The sequence below is a fragment of the Lepisosteus oculatus genome, chromosome 4 (assembly GCF_040954835.1).
Source record: "Lepisosteus oculatus isolate fLepOcu1 chromosome 4, fLepOcu1.hap2, whole genome shotgun sequence".
Classification (NCBI taxonomy): domain Eukaryota; kingdom Metazoa; phylum Chordata; class Actinopteri; order Semionotiformes; family Lepisosteidae; genus Lepisosteus; species Lepisosteus oculatus.
The window spans coordinates 66,077,676-66,092,607 of record NC_090699.1 but is presented as its reverse complement, the minus strand read 5'-3'; the positions used below and the strand labels follow the sequence as shown (position 1 = coordinate 66,092,607).

At 59.3% G+C, this 14,932-nt stretch overlaps 1 protein-coding gene across 4 annotated transcripts in view; it reads left to right on the top strand.

Annotated features, from left to right (window-relative positions):
- LOC102698207 (protein kinase C delta type) overlaps nt 1-14,588 on the top strand; it is a 29,242-nt gene extending 14,654 nt beyond the window's left edge. The window contains exons 6-19 of one of the 4 annotated variants that reach the window (XM_015348161.2): nt 1,192-1,223; nt 2,123-2,208; nt 2,323-2,452; nt 3,582-3,682; nt 4,248-4,265; nt 5,120-5,201; nt 6,417-6,550; nt 6,829-7,002; nt 7,479-7,570; nt 9,061-9,123; nt 10,619-10,757; nt 10,893-11,081; nt 11,170-11,298; nt 12,178-14,588. In XM_015348161.2, coding sequence (XP_015203647.1) covers nt 1,192-1,223; nt 2,123-2,208; nt 2,323-2,452; nt 3,582-3,682; nt 4,248-4,265; nt 5,120-5,201; nt 6,417-6,550; nt 6,829-7,002; nt 7,479-7,570; nt 9,061-9,123; nt 10,619-10,757; nt 10,893-11,081; nt 11,170-11,298; nt 12,178-12,336 — 1,528 coding nt within the window. In that variant the 3' untranslated portion in view covers nt 12,337-14,588. Of the gene's footprint in view, nt 1-1,191; nt 1,224-2,122; nt 2,209-2,322; nt 2,453-3,581; nt 3,683-4,247; nt 4,266-5,119; nt 5,202-6,413; nt 6,551-6,828; nt 7,003-7,478; nt 7,571-9,060; nt 9,124-10,618; nt 10,758-10,892; nt 11,082-11,169; nt 11,299-12,177 lie in introns of all 4 variants that reach the window. The other 3 variants (XM_015348160.2, XM_015348162.2, XM_006631063.3) reach the window with 3 other exon arrangements.
- The last annotated feature ends 344 nt before the right edge of the window (nt 14,589-14,932 follow it).

Sequence of the window (14,932 nt, the reverse complement as noted above, 5' to 3'; positions counted from 1 at the left end):
CTAACTGTCCAGCATTCGCCGCTGAAGGAGAGGTGGTTAATGTGACGAGAGGCCGCCCCTCCGGAGAGCCGACTGGGCCTCGCGATGACGTGACGCTGCGCCTTCCTGGGGGGGGGGTCCTCTCTGTGTGCAGGGGGAAGTTGCTTCAGAGTCCAGCAGCGCTGAGAGGCCCCAGGCAGCTGCTGGCTGTGCGCCTCTGTGTGTGCATGTGGGTGTGTGCGTGTCTGGGCTTCTGTGTGCTGGTGCATCCACACGTGTGTGCGTGTGTGTGCATGCGTGTCTGTGTGTGCATGTGGGTGTGTGCGTGTCTGGGCTTCTGTGTGCTGGTGCATCCACACGTGTGTGCGTGTGTGTGCATGTGGGTGTGTGTGCGTGTCTGGGCTTCTGTGTGCTGGTGCATCCACACGTGTGTGCGTGTCTGTGTGTGCATGTGGGTGTGTGTGCGTGTCTGGGCTTCTGTGTGCTGGTGCATCCACACGTGTGTATGCATGCGTGTCTGTGTGTGCATGTGGGTGTGTGTGCGTGTCTGGGCTTCTGTGTGCTGGTGCATCCACACGTGTGTGCGTGTATGTGTGTGCATGTGGGTGTGTGTGCGTGTCTGGGCTTCTGTGTGCTGGTGCATCCACACGTGTGTGCATGTGGGTGTGTGCATGTGTGGGCTTCTGTGTGGTGGTGCATCCACAGGCCTGTGCATGTGTCTGTGTGTGCATGTGAGAGTGCATGTGTGGCTGGGCGTGTGTGCGTGTGTGCCTGTGTGCCTGTGAGAGTGCGTGTGTTGCTGTGTGTGAGAGTGTGTGTGCCTGTGAGTGTGTGTGTGCGTGAGAGTGCGTGTGTCTCAGCTTCCTGCTGTGCTCATCCTCAGTGTGCTGGGCTGGCCAGGCCCTTCGCAGCCGCGCTGAGAGCAGCGGAAATCTGAAGCTGCTGAGCTCTCGGGTGCCGAAACCGCACCGAGAGGAGCTGAGGAGCAATCTGTGCTGCGGCCCGCCAGCGCCGCTCTCTCTGCCGGCTGCGGGCGCAGGCTGGCGCCTGGATTCGCCGACTCTCCCTGCCCAGCCGCCACACAAAGAGCCGCTGAATGTTGTCGCTGCTCGAAGGCGCTTCCTGCGGCTGGCAGAGCTCACGCCTTCAGGACGATCGAAGGGCAACACGTGCGGTCCTTTGACCTGTCTCCTCTCTCTCTTTGATCCGCAGGGGCCTGAATAAGCAGGGCTACAAATGCCGACGTAAGTGTGTTTTCCAGTATTGACCCGTCTGCCCAGTGGTCATCATCCGCTAGTCCACTAGCCCCTGATCTCAATAATCTTCAGTCCTGCACTGCAGTGGTGCTTTAGGTCAGGGGTCTTGCATCGGGCTGCAAGAACAAGGCTGTATTTACTGGATTCATGCAGAGTCTGGACTTCGGCTGCGATCGTTAGAGATCTTGGGCTTCCCTGAATTTACTGGAGATCTTAGAATCCGCAAAGCTGTTGACCTCTGACCCTCCCCCAAAAACATGCACTCCCCACACCCTTCAGATGGGCTCAAGGGAGTCGTTTTGGTCTCACCTGGAAACACCTGTGAGCAGGCATGTGTGGTCACAGCACAAGCAAGCTGTGGTGCAGTCAGGAGCTGGAGGCATTGGGACGAGAGTGCACAATTGCCCCTGGTGCAGTTCATGTGCTGTTTACGTGCAGTGGTGGTGGAAGGATTCGTGCCCCCTGGTCTCACCCGAGCTCCTGGAGAGATCTCCCTGTAGTCTCCAATATTGTTCCCTCACATCTGCACATGACTTCACATGGGTGAAGTCAGGGTTTGCAAGGAAACGCTGCCAGAACCTGGAAGGTTGCTCTTGTGCTCTTGAGAATGAACCTCGGTTTACAGAGAGCTGGCCACACCTGAGAACATGAGAAAGGCTACAGACAAGAGGGGCCATCTGGCCTGTTCAGTAGTCTAGGATCTCACCAGCTGTGATTTGAAAGAGACCAAGGTATCGGCTTTAACGCCGAGCCGAGCTTCTGAGAGACGAACCCGTCCCGTCCGAAGAACAAGCCCGTTAGATGACCTCATTCTTAAAGGCTTTCAAGCGTTCTCCCCGTCGGCTGTGTCTCACGTGTTGCTCTGTTTGTGTGTGTCTGTGATGAAGAATGCAACGCTGCTATTCACAAGAAGTGCATCGACAAGATCATCGGGAGGTGCACGGGTACCGCCACCAACAGCAGGGACACCGTGGTAAGCGCCGCCCTCCGCCGCTCGCTAGCGCCGCCCTGTCTGCAGCAGAGACGGGGCGCCGAAACCGGTTCTGGGAGGAGTGGGGGGCTGATGGGTCGTCTCCCCTGTCCGCAGTTCCAGAAGGAGCGCTTCAAGATCGACATGCCCCACCGCTTCAAGAACTACAACTACATGAGCCCCACCTTCTGCGACCACTGCGGCAGCCTGCTGTGGGGGCTCGTCAAGCAGGGGCTGAAGTGTGAAGGTAGGGCATGAGTCTGGGGAGGTGTGTGTGTGTGTAGGGGGGGGTTGTCGTGTGGCATTGCTGGTGTGTCACGATTTCCCACACCCACAGTGCTCTTGTCTAATTGGGCCTCTAATTGGATGAATAATTAGCTCATGTAAGATCTGTTTTTAAACGCTGAGAGTTCCTGTTGCCTGTAAAGAGTCTTTGGTGTCTGGAAACGCCCTGCTGTAAAAGAGTTTTATTTCACCACTGAGAGGCCCAGACAGGAGGGAGACTGGCAGGCTTCTGGGCTGTGGCGGAGCAGGGAGTGGTCTCGGGCCTTCTGAACCTTCCCTTCTCCAGATCTCCCCGTGAGCTTCGTGCGTTCCTGGGCTGGAACACGCCCTGAGCTCAGTTGTCACGCTGGCTCGCGCTGCTGTTTCTGCAGCATTTGAAAACCTTCCACCAGCCCTGTGAAAGCAGGCCTGTAGTTCTGAGAGGCTGCCGATTTCCAGTGGTGTAACACCAGCGGTAATTAAGTCTCGGCTCCGAGGAGACGCTTTTAAACTTCAGTGAGAGTGAAATGACTCGACCCACAATTAATTTAAGGCCAAAAATAATACATTTATAGACTTCAGCTTTGATTAAAAATGCAAAGCATGTACTGTATGTGGATTTTTTTGTAGATTTTGGAAGGGGTCTACTAAACTTCGCTGAAGCAGCTTCTGAGTGTCTGATTTTACCATCCCTACCTTCACTTTGGCAAGGGCTTGGCGTTGTTTCATTTCGTACAAGAGCTCCCAGCAGCTCTCGGTACCAAGAGGCAGGCAGTGTCTGCGACTGGGCTGCTGGGGGAGAAGAGTTCCCAGGAGCTCCCAGGAGCTCCTCCTTGCCCAGAGCTTGCATCTCTGGGCAAGGAGGAGCAGTGACTGTCCCGGTCTGTGGCAGGGGGGGGGTCTCATACTGTAGCCCCAGGTGGACCCCCTGAGTGGAGGTCTGATACTGTAGCCCCGGCTCGCAGCCTTCACAGTTTGTCTTTCCCTTTTCAAAGGGCAGTAGACCCCCAGAGGGGGTGCTACACAGCTCTGCCCCTGCCCCCCGGTGTCTGTGACCTCACTCGTGCCGGCGTGCTTCACTACCCAGCATGCCCTGGGCTCTCTCCTCACAGATTGCCAGATGAACGTGCACCACAAGTGCCAGACCAAGGTGGCCAACCTCTGCGGGATCAACCAGAAGCTGCTGGCCGAGGCTCTGACCCAAGTCAGCCAGGTGAGCAGACGGACGGGCTGCAGGCGCAGGTGTGGGGGGGCCCGGGGGGGCCAGGCGACAGGGAGGCGTGGGAGCCCTGTGCTTCACGCCCTCACTTGCTTCGGCCCAGTTTATTTGTCCGGCGCACCGGTGCGACGACATGCTCATGGACAGAAGGTGACTCTCCAGCCAATGTCCGCAAGCACTCGTCAACCGTTAATAGTTGCTGAAAAAGCAGACTGGATGCAAAAGCCCCGCAACTCAACACAAAACAGACAAAAGGACGTGCTTCATGTTGAATAGTGCATTATCCCTCAAGCTTCTTCAAATAGATAACTCAGGTGCTCATGTAAAGGCCTGAATTCGTAGGGAGTTAGCAGAGGAATATCTGGGTAAACAGCCTCTGAAGGCAGTGGTGGTTTTCACTGTTTCCCATCCTTATCCCCAGCTCAGGCGCTGTCATCACACCGCGCCGTATGAAAACCACACTCTCTTCCAGTCCCCCGGGACACTCTGACGCAGTAGCCCGCACGCGTTGTTCTGAAACCTTTTTCTTTTCTCCTCCCGTGTCGTCCTGTGAGTGTAGAAGCACACTGTGGTGACGGTAAGCATGTGTCCGAGCTCTCCGACGGCCCGGCCCGGCCCGGCTCCTGGCAGGCCTCCTTCAGTCAGCAGCAGCAGCTCCGCCCCAGAGCGGGGTGCTCCAGTCAGTGCAGTCAGGCCTCTTCTAGTCCCATCGAGCTCCATTGCGAGTTGCTGTTGATGGCTGAAGGAGGCGAAGGCGAGGACTGCTGAGCTCCGGCCCGTCCAGCACGCTTGATCTCGGGGTTTGCGATGACCACCTCCTTAATTCAGGACCCAGTGAATCGCGGGATCCGTATGGGAGTTAAGGAGTTAAGGAGCTGGTCGCATCGAAGCACCACGCCCCGGGTTCGAGCAGCCCTGGGGGAGCCTTCGCTCTGCCGCCCTGTCCGCACCCCCGCCTCCGCTAACGGCAGCGCGGCTCAGGCCACCTCCGCGCACCTCGGCGTTTCCCAGCTTGCTGTCCGCAGCCCTGGCCCTTGGGAAGCAGGAGCTTGCAGCTGTGGTCTGACTTCTGCAGCGCCTCCCTCGCAGGGGCCTGCCGTTGTGAACTGCAGTAGGAGCCGCGGGGAGACCCCTGGGACGGTTCCCGGACCCGCCTCGCTCCCCGCTTGTTTCGCCTCCGGCAGCGAAAGTCACCCCGGGCCCAGCGCCGGCGGGGCTGTCGGGGCGCGGTCCAGCCGGAGCTCCGCGTCCCCCTTGACTTCCGCGGCTGGCCCTCTAAGCCTGCTTTTCCTGGGACCTGTGAGGGCGGCTGTCCTGTCGGCCGGGACTCCGCGCCCCTCTCTCGGACCGGAAGCTCGCACTCGCTGTCCTGCTTTCAGACCGTTTTGATTCTTTCCTTCGTGTTTTTAATCACGAGCTCTGTTTTTGCAGAAACCCACCAGGAGGTCCGAGTCAAACCTGTCGGACATCGGCATCTACCAGGACTTCAAGACCTCGGGCCTGGACGCTACCGGTGAGCTGCAAGCCCGGGCGCGCTGGGGGGGCGTTGGGGACCGAGCTCGGGCGCGCTGGGGGGGGGGGGCGTTGGGGACCGAGCTCGGGCGCGCTGGGGGGGGGCGTTGGGGACTGAGCTCGGGCGTGCTGGGGGGGGGGGGCGTTGGGGACAGAGCTCGGGCGTGCTGGGGGGGGGGGGCGTTGGGGACCGAGCTCGGGCGCGCTGGGGGGGGGGCGTTGGGGACCGAGCTCGGGCGCGCTGGGGGGGGCGTTGGGGACAGAGCTCGGCCGCGCTGGGGGGGGGCGTTGGGGACTGAGCTCGGGCGCGCTGGGGGGGGCGTTGGGGACAGAGCTCGGCCGCGCTGGGGGGGGGCGTTGGGGACAGAGCTCGGGCGCGCTGGGGGGGGGCGTTGGGGACCGAGCTCGGGCGCGCTGGGGGGGGCGTTGGGGACCGAGCTCGGGCGCGCTGGGGGGGGCGTTGGGGACCGAGCTCGGGCGCGCTGGGGGGGGGCGTTGGGGACCGAGCTCGGGCGCGCTGGGGGGGGGCGTTGGGGACAGAGCTCGGGCGCGCTGGGGGGGGGCGTTGGGGACAGAGCTCGGGCACGCTGGGGGGGCGTTGGGGACCGAGCTCGGGCGCGTTGGGGACCGAGCTCGGGCGCGCTGGGGGGGGGCGTTGGGGACAGAGCTCGGGCGCGCTGGGGGGGCGTTGGGGACCGAGCTCGGACACGCTGGGGGGGGGGCGTTGGGGACCGAGCCTGGCGCACTGGGCCTGGATGATATCGGGAGGCTCAAAGCTTCTTCGTTTTCCTTGGCACAGAGCTTCAAGAGCCAAGTTAATTTTAGCACAGGAACCTCATTGTGGTCTGCAGTCATTTTGTTTGGCACAAAGCTTTATGCCCAAAGCATTCTTCCCAATTTGTCCTAAAAAATGGTTTGGAGGTCGCGTGAAACCTGACTGTTCCTGCCTGCTCACCCTCCAGTAAACGCCTCCTTGTTTTCCCTGTGTTGTGGGAACTGGGCAGCAGACAGACACATGGACATTTAAGGGCATAAATCCAGTGAAGAGGCCGTGGAACAGAAGAAAGCGTCTCTTCTGCACGGCAGCTTCCTCTTCCAGAGATTGGGCTGGTGCTCCCTGGAGGGTGGGGGGGCTGGGAAGAGCAGGACCGCAGTGCTCTGTGGGCCTGTAGGAGGCGCTGTCACAGTGTGTGTGTGCGTTGTTCCTTTGCAGCAGATGGCTCGCCGTACGACAAGCTGTGGGAGGGCAGCAGCCTGCCCCGCGCGCCCTCGCGGATCACACACCTCTCCAAGGTCACCAGCGACCACTTCGTCTTCCACAAGGTGCTGGGCAAAGGCAGCTTCGGCAAGGTGAGCGCGCCCCCGGCCCTGTGATGGACACTGGTGTCCGCTCTGTCCACGCTCTGCCCGTCAGGACTCCCAGGGCCTGTCTCTCCGTGCTTTTCCTCGGGGGGCTCCTGGTCGTGCGTTTGTGCCGTCAGTCTCACGAGGCTGGCGAGAGGCTGAAGACTTGGGCCTGTGGAGGAGAGCAGTGGCTCTGCTGCAGTTTCCCCGCTGGGGGAGGGCTCTGCGCCGCCTTCCATCTGGTTCTGTACAGCTCCTGACCCGCCCCCTGCCCTGTCTCTCAGGTGCTGCTGGCCGAGCTGCGCGGGAAGGGCGAGTACTTCGCGATCAAGGCGCTGAAGAAGGATGTGGTGCTGATGGACGATGACGTGGAGTGCACCATGGTGGAGAAGAGAGTGCTGGCGCTGGCCTGGGACAACCCCTTCCTCACACACCTGTACTGCACCTTCCAGACCAAGGTACGCACTGGCCTCAGGCCAGCTAGCGGTAAGCCATGGCCCTGGGATCAGTGAGCTACTGGATCCTCTCGTCAGCCTGCTCTCCCGACACCAAGGTTCATTCTTCAGAGCCTCCTGCTGTGTGTCCCCTTCCTTGTGTTCTTATCTCAGATCGTCGCCGGCTGTGCGCGTGTGTGAGTCCGTGTGCATACATGCGTGCGTGCGAGTGTGTGCGTACATACATGTGCGTGTGCATGTGTGCGCCTCTCCGTGTGCATACATACGTGTGTGTGCGTACATACGTGTGTGTGTGTGCCTCTCCATGTGCATACATGTGTGTGTGCGCGCGTGCATGTGTGCGCCTCTCCATGTGTGCGCGAGTGTGTGCGCACATACATGCGCGTGTGTGCGCCTCTCCGTGTGTGCGCGAGTGTGTGTGTACATACATGTGCGTGTGTGCGTGGTTCTAACTGTGCGGTCTCCCTGTCCTCCAACAGGAGCACCTGTTCTTTGTGATGGAGTACCTGAACGGGGGCGACCTCATGTTCCACATACAGGACAAGGGGCGCTTCGACCTCTACAGAGCGACGTGAGTGTGCAGCGAGGGCCCGGTTCTCTCTGTCAGACCTCTGGTACAGATGTCCGCAGTTAAAACAAAAATATTTCCTAATTATCCGTTGTGGGAAAGAGGATTAGGAAGGAATGTCCTTCTCGGAAGAACCTGCTGAGCTGGGACCTGACTCGGGAAGTCATTATCCCAGGAGGCTTTGCTCGTGTCAGTTCCGGGATTTAGCAGCATTCCGGATGGACGCCGGGGGGCATTTCACGGAGATGTGTAAGCAGCCCGGTCCCTTCCCCAGGCTAGCGGGGGGCGTGTGAGCTGACGTGACTCGGCCCCCTGGTCCTGACGGCCCGATGCCGGGCTGGCCAGGAGCTCCGCTGCGTGCTGGAGAGACAGTGGCATCAAGGGGTGGCCTGCGCTGCGGCACTGAAGCCAGACAGCCGCTCTGTCTCTCCCCCTGCTGTCTTCCTTATGGCCTCTTCACTGCGGTTTGTCGAACCCCAGTCCGGCGAGGGGTTGCGTGCACACAGAGCTCGGAGCTCCGCAGCGCGTCTGTAGGGGGCAGTGTATTTACTGGGTGGGGGGGAGGTAAAGGTCGCAGGTCGGACAGCGCAGGCCTTTTCCAACACTCATCCAGCAGCAGGACTGGGCTGTGGCGCGCTGGCCGGCAAACTGCAGGAGACTGGAGGAGGAGCTGTGCAGTCAGTTCCTTTAAAAGAGCGATAGTCTGGCTGCCGCAGGAGAGACAGTCCCCTGTCAGCCGTCGATTGATCGATTACAGCCCCGTCCCTCTCGGAGGAGCTGCTGGCAGAGAGCTGGGAGTCTGGAGCGTGGCAGTGCCCTGGGGCAGCTGCTGCCGGGCCCGGACCCCCGCGCTCCCACAGCGGAGAGCTCTCCATCCCCTGCCTTTCAGTCAGAGCCGCTCTGCCGGCCGGACGCCCAGGCTGGGGTAACGCCGGGGGAGGCTCTGACCCAGATAGCGATAAAAATAGCTCCCGTCGCCACACTGGGCTGGGGTGGGGCCTCCCGGAGGCAGAAACACAGCTGCCGGTTCCGACGCCGTCATCGCGGCTGTTTCCTCGTCTCGCCCCTGTGTGCGCCTGGAGATCTCCACACAGAGCGGCTCGCACCCGCGTCCCGCGGCGGCCTGTCTGCTGCCACCCGCTGCACCAGCTGGGCTGGGGGGTCCCGTGTGAAACCGGCAGTGGTGAAGCCAGCACACGTCGTAAAAGGGGGTAAAGAACATCTTTTGGCTGCTGGAGCACCCCGGCGTTGGGCGGCTTTGTGCGCCCCTGGCCTGTCAGCCTGGCCTGGGCTCACGGCACCGGCGCCGGGGGGGTCGGTGTTGCGCGGCAGCGAGGCTGGAAGCCGCGGGCCCGGCGGGTGGCTAACGATGGCATCGCGGGGGGCTGGTTTCAAGCGCTGCGCTGTTGGAAACGTCCTCTTCAATTAGTCAGAGCGCGGCGCGGCGCGCGGCAGAGGGGGCCTGACGGTCCTTATTTTTCCTTTCCTCCCAGGTTCTACTCCGCCGAGATCATCTGCGGCCTGCAGTTCCTGCACTCCAAAGGGATCATCTACAGGTGAGGCTGCCCCGAGCGGAGCTTCCCAGCCCTGCTCCTGGAGGCACACGGGGTCTTCGGAGTCGCTCCAGTCTAGTTCTTAATCGCGGGAGGATGGGATTTCCAGCTCCTGTCACTGCAGTGGTTCCTGCATCCGTCTTCATGCTGCTCCTTAGGGAGTCTTTCAAATGGGTGGCAGACTGGGAATGTGGTTTGTTCTTAGTGTTTGTCCCAGTAAAGGACCTTGACAGCTCTGTCTGCAGGCGGGCGCGGTACTTTTATTCTGCTTCAGCAGTCACGTGTCGTGCCCTGATCTAGCCCTTCTCCTTACTGGAGTAACCAGTCACAGAGCTGGAGCTGGGGTGTTGGGCTGTCATATACCCACACCTGTCCTGCTGGGGGCGCCGCCCCAGCGACCCAGCTCGTCTGTGAAGCTCGCAGCTCCACAGACCCCCACAGAGGGCCGAGACCCTGTTCAGGCTTCCTGTGACATGAGCCCGGTGGCTCACGCGGATTCGTCTCGTAAGCCTTGCGGTTTCGGCGTTTGCCGAAGCTACGCTGCTCGTCAGGCGTGGGCTGTGGTCCGGGCATCAGAGGAATTCACGATGAGCCTGCAAATTCCTGGTCTGGGGGAAAAAAAACCCTTTCCACAATTCCCCAAATCCTGCCCCTGTGTGTGTGAGACATAAGCATGTGTGGACTTCGCCTGTTGACTGAGAGTAGGGGTGTCCCGTTCTGCCCTGGGGGCGTCGGTGTGAGAGTGTCTGCTGAGTGTCCAGTCCTGTCCTGGGGGGGGTCAGTGTGTGTGCAGGGTGTCCAGTCCTGTCCAGGGGGGGTCAGTGTGTGTGCAGGGTGTCCAGTCCTGTCCTGGGGGGGGTCAGTGTGTGTGTAGGGTGTCCAGTCCTGTCCAGGGGGGGTCAGTGTGTGTGCAGGGTGTCCAGTCCTGTCCTGGGGGGGTCAGTGTGTGTGCAGGGTGTCCAGTCCTGTCCTGGGGGGGGGTCAGTGTGTGTGCAGGGTGTCCAGTCCTGTCCTGGGGGGGGGTCAGTGTGTGTGCAGGGTGTCCAGTCCTGTCCTGGGGGGGGGTCAGTGTGTGTGCAGGGTGTCCAGTCCTGTCCTGGGGGGGGGTCAGTGTGTGTGCAGGGTGTCCAGTCCTGTCCAGGGGGGGTCAGTGTGTGTGCAGGGTGTCCAGTCCTGTCCTGGGAGGGGTCAGTGTGTGTGCAGGGTGTCCAGTCCTGTCCTGGGGGGGTCAGTGTGTGTGCAGGGTGTCCAGTCCTGTCCTGGGGGGGGTCAGTGTGTGTGCAGGGTGTCCAGTCCTGTCCTGGGGGGGGGTCAGTGTGTGTGCAGGGTGTCCATTCCTGTCCTGGGGGGGGGGTCAGTGTGTGTGCAGGGTGTCCAGTCCTGTCCTGGGGGTCCAGAGGAGAGCTGGACACTCTGGCGCCCCCAGGCCTGAGAACGGGGGGCCCTGGTGCAGATCAGCTCGATCATCCCATCCCATTCCCCCCTCCCCCCTCCTCAGAGACCTCAAGCTGGACAACGTCATGCTGGACCAGGACGGCCACATCAAGATCGCTGACTTCGGCATGTGCAAGGAGAACATGTTAGGAGAGAACAGGGCCACCACCTTCTGCGGGACGCCCGACTACATTGCACCCGAGGTAGGGGCAGGCCCGGGCGGCGCTGGGGGGGGGTCCTTACCTGCAGCCGGTAAGACCTGGACTGGACTGCCATGCTGTGGTCATGTCCCGGCGCCCGGGCGCTCAGTCTGCGTGTCCGTCTCTCCCCGCCCTCAGATCCTGCTGGGTCAGAAGTACTCGTTCTCGGTGGACTGGTGGTCGTTCGGCGTGCTGCTCTACGAGATGCTGATCGGCCAGTCGCCGTTCCACGGGGACGACGAGGACGAGCTGTTCGAGTCGATCCGCATGGACGTGCCCCACTACCCCCGCTGGATCACCAAGGAGTCCAAGGACATCCTGGAGAAGGTCCGTCCGGCCCGCCGGCCCTCCCGCCGGGCTGTCGGCTCTGTGTCCCGGCGTCCCGCGTGTTCACTGTGTGTGTTCGTCCTGCCAGCTGTTCGAGCGCGACCCGACGCGGAGGCTGGGCATCACGGGCAACGTCAAGGCACACCCCTTCTTCAAGACCATCAACTGGAACGCCCTGGAGAAGAAGGAGGTGGAGCCCCCCTTCAAGCCCAAAGTGGTACGTCCCGCGCCGCGCCCCGCCCCGCCCTCTCCCCCCGTTCTCCTGGGCTCCTGTGGCACGGGGCTCCCTGCGCTGCGCCCGCTGGTGACACCCCGACATTTCGCCCGCCTGCCCGATACGACGTCATTGGACCGCTCGGTTTTCACGAGCCCCTGAGCACAGCCGGGGCCGGTCCGAAACGGCAGGAAAGGCGTGTGGCTCCGCTGTCTCCTGCCCCCCCCCCCCCGTCTCCTCGTTTCCTGGGAAACGCTCTCCCCGATGGCCCGTGGTACCGGGGTGACTCCCAGCAGCAGAGCCGAGCTCACGAGCTGGCTGCGCCTGTCTGCAGCTCGTCTGCGAACAAGCGCACGAAGCTCATACTGAAGGCGTTCTGCGACGGCTGACCTGATGTTATTTCAGTTCCAAGCAGATGGTCCGTTCAGAGAGAAGCCCAGTTAATTGTAATGACTTGTTCATAGTATTTCTCCCGACTGTGGGCACCCCATACCCCGCGCTGTCCAGCGTCTGGTCAGGTCCTCCCACGTCCAGCTCGGGTCTCGGGTGCCCCTGGCAGCTGGAGGAGGGTCCAGTGGGAGGGGCTGTTACGTTGTGATTTGCCCCAGGAGGGGAGTTCATCCTGAAACGTCTCTCTTCAAGGGTTTTCCTGCGCTGCTTTTGTCCTGTTCGTTACAGATTAGCGCCACCTGTAGGGAGACAAGTGCATTACGCACATAATCCTCAGTAGGTTTCCAAGAGACGGCGATGAAGCAGCTGCCAGGGCTGGGAAGAGCTTCAGAAATGGGGTGTTCAGGCACCCCTTCTCTGAGGTTTGCTGGTGCTCCTGTCTGCGCCTGGCTGGCTGGTTAACGACCCCCCCCCCTCTGTGTGCGCTTGCAGAAAGCCCCCAACGACTGCAGCAACTTCGACAGGGAGTTCCTGGGCGAGAAGCCGCGCCTGTCCCACAGCGACAAGAACTTCATCGACTCCATGGACCAGTTGGCCTTCCAGGGCTTCTCCTTCATCAACCCCAAGATGGAGGTGATGCTGGAGAAGTGAGGGGCAGCCGGAGCTGGGCCGGACCGGACCGGACCGCGCTGGGGGACGGAGTAGGGCTTGGTGTCCAGTGTTACACACCTGTGTGGGGGAGGCGGGAGGGCCCAGATGTAAATCTGATCAATAATCTACTACTCTTACAGATCAAATTTTAAAGAAAAAATATAAAATAATAATGTTGTACTGTAACGTGATTGTAATGTACCTAGCGTAGACCCAGGCCTCGTCTTAATGGCAGCAATCTTGTTCTGGTAATTACTGTTCTGTGCATGCCAGGGAATTGAGGGTGCCAGGTGTGTGTGTTTGTGTGTTTGTGTGTTTGTGTGTTTGTGTGTTTGTGTGTTTGTGTGTTTGTGTGTTTGTGTGTTTGTGTGTTTGTGTGTTTGTGTGTTTGTGTGTTTGTGTGTGTGTCCACACCGTGCTGGGGTGGTGGCAGACAGGACCAACAACACCACGATTTGCTCCTTTCTTCCCAAACTCTGTGTTCCTATTGGAGGGAAAACCATCTAAAATACCCCAAAGAATTTTAAATTTTACAACGGCTTCCAGATAGCAAAGACTCTGTCTAGGAGCCATTTAACCGTGAAATCTTATTCCTTAAAACTGGCTCCACCCTGATCGGGGTTTTAGCTTCACATGACAGACTGGTGCTTGTGCTGTGGATAGCCTGTGAGAGAGACAGTGGTCATCGGGCTCTGGTCTGCTCCTGCAGTGTCCTGTGTGTGAGAGACAGTGGTCAGTGGGCTCTGGTCTGCTCCTGCAGTGTCCTGTGTGTGAGAGACAGTGGTCATCGGGCTCTGCTGTATTCCTGCAGTGTCCTGTGTGTGAGAGGCAGTGGTCATCGGGCTCTGCCCTATTCCTGCAGTGTCCTGTGTGTGAGAGGCAGTGGTCAGTGAGCTCTGCCCTATTCCTGCAGTGTCCTGTGTGAGAGACAGTGGTCAGTGGGCTCTGCTCTATTCCTGCAGTGTCCTGTGTGTGAGAGACAGTGGTCAGTGGGCTCTGCCCTATTCCTGCAGTGTCCTGTGTGTGAGAGACAGTGGTCATCAGGCTCTGCCCTATTCCTGCAGTGTCTTGTGTGTGAGAGACAGTGGTCAATGGGCTCTGCCCTATTCCTGCAGTGTCCTGTGTGTGAGAGACAGTGGTCATCGGGCTCTGCTCTATTCCTGCAGTGTCCTGTGTGTGAGAGACAGTGGTCAGTGGGCTCTGCCCTATTCCTCCAGTGTCCTGTGTGTGAGAGACAGTGGTCAGTGAGCTCTGCCCTATTCCTGCAGTGTCTTGTGTGTGAGAGACAGTGGTCAGTGGGCTCTGCCCTATTCCTGCAGTGTCCTGTGTGTGAGAGACAGTGGTCAGTGAGCTCTGCCCTATTCCTGCAGTGTCTTGTGTGTGAGAGACAGTGGTCAATGGGCTCTGCCCTATTCCTGCAGTGTCCTGTGTGAGAGACAGTGGTCAGTGGGCTCTGCCCTATTCCTGCAGTGTCCTGTGTGCCAGTGGGCTCTGGGCTGTGTAAGAGAGACCATGGTCAGCAGGCCCTGCCCTGTGAGTGGACAGTTGTCTTTTTCCTGGTATACACAGGACCACTGTCCTAGCTCCTGTCTTCTGTGTTGCTGGAGTGTGGGGGGTTGTACCCACAATCTGTATAATTTATTTTAAAAGGGGGGTTCAGTTGTGCTATAGACCAGGATTCCAAATCTTTCTGTTCCTTTTTGTGATTTAATTGAACTAATTAAATGTGGGATTAGAGCATTCAGTTAGTCAGCTGGTGTTTAAATAATTACTGAGCTTCAATCAAGTGTTGAACTGAGTAACAGCTCAGTCAGCAGACACTAGGGCAGGACTGGGGAGCCCTGCTGGGGTGTCACGCTGGCACAGGTCCGTCAGAGCACAGGGGTCCCAGCTCCACTTTCATCTGGGACTTGAACTGTTTCCAGGCCAACTGTCCGAGCTGGAGCTCTCTTGGTGCGGTCCTGCACGGTGCCGTGCAGAACCTGTGGTTCTGCTGGACCGGGAGCTGGGTCGGTGAAGTGTTTTACTGGGCTGCAACAATGATCCGGAGAAGCAGACTTGAGGGAGAGAGGGAGCCTGTGCTGTTCTGGATGAGTGTAAATCTTTGTGGTTACTTGAATGTAGTTGTTTTAAAGTTAAGATGCTGTATATATATATTGCTCTAACAGATCTATTGTTGGTGAGCTAAGGTTGTGCTTTTTTTTTATTGTCATCGTCTTCTACGTCTCTTAATAAAAACCAACCCAACGAAACTCCTGCCTCCGATATCATACAGGCTCACCAGCTCGGTTCTCTGGGTTGCTGTGAACATTTGACTTTTGACGAGAATGCCTCTATGAAACTTAAGCAGACTAGTATTACACAGAAGTAGGGAGCTGCATCAGCTACAAACGCACAAGTACAGGTTTATTCCAGGCTGAAAAGAGAAGAAAAGAAACAATGTTTTGGCTGTGGAGCTTTCGGGTGGTGGGTGAGTTCAAGAAGAAGGCTCCACAGCCAAAACATTGTTTCTTTTCTTCTCTTTTCAGCCTGGACTAAACCTGTCCTATTATACAGTACTTGGTGAACCAATTCAGGTCAAACTGTCCCTCAGCAG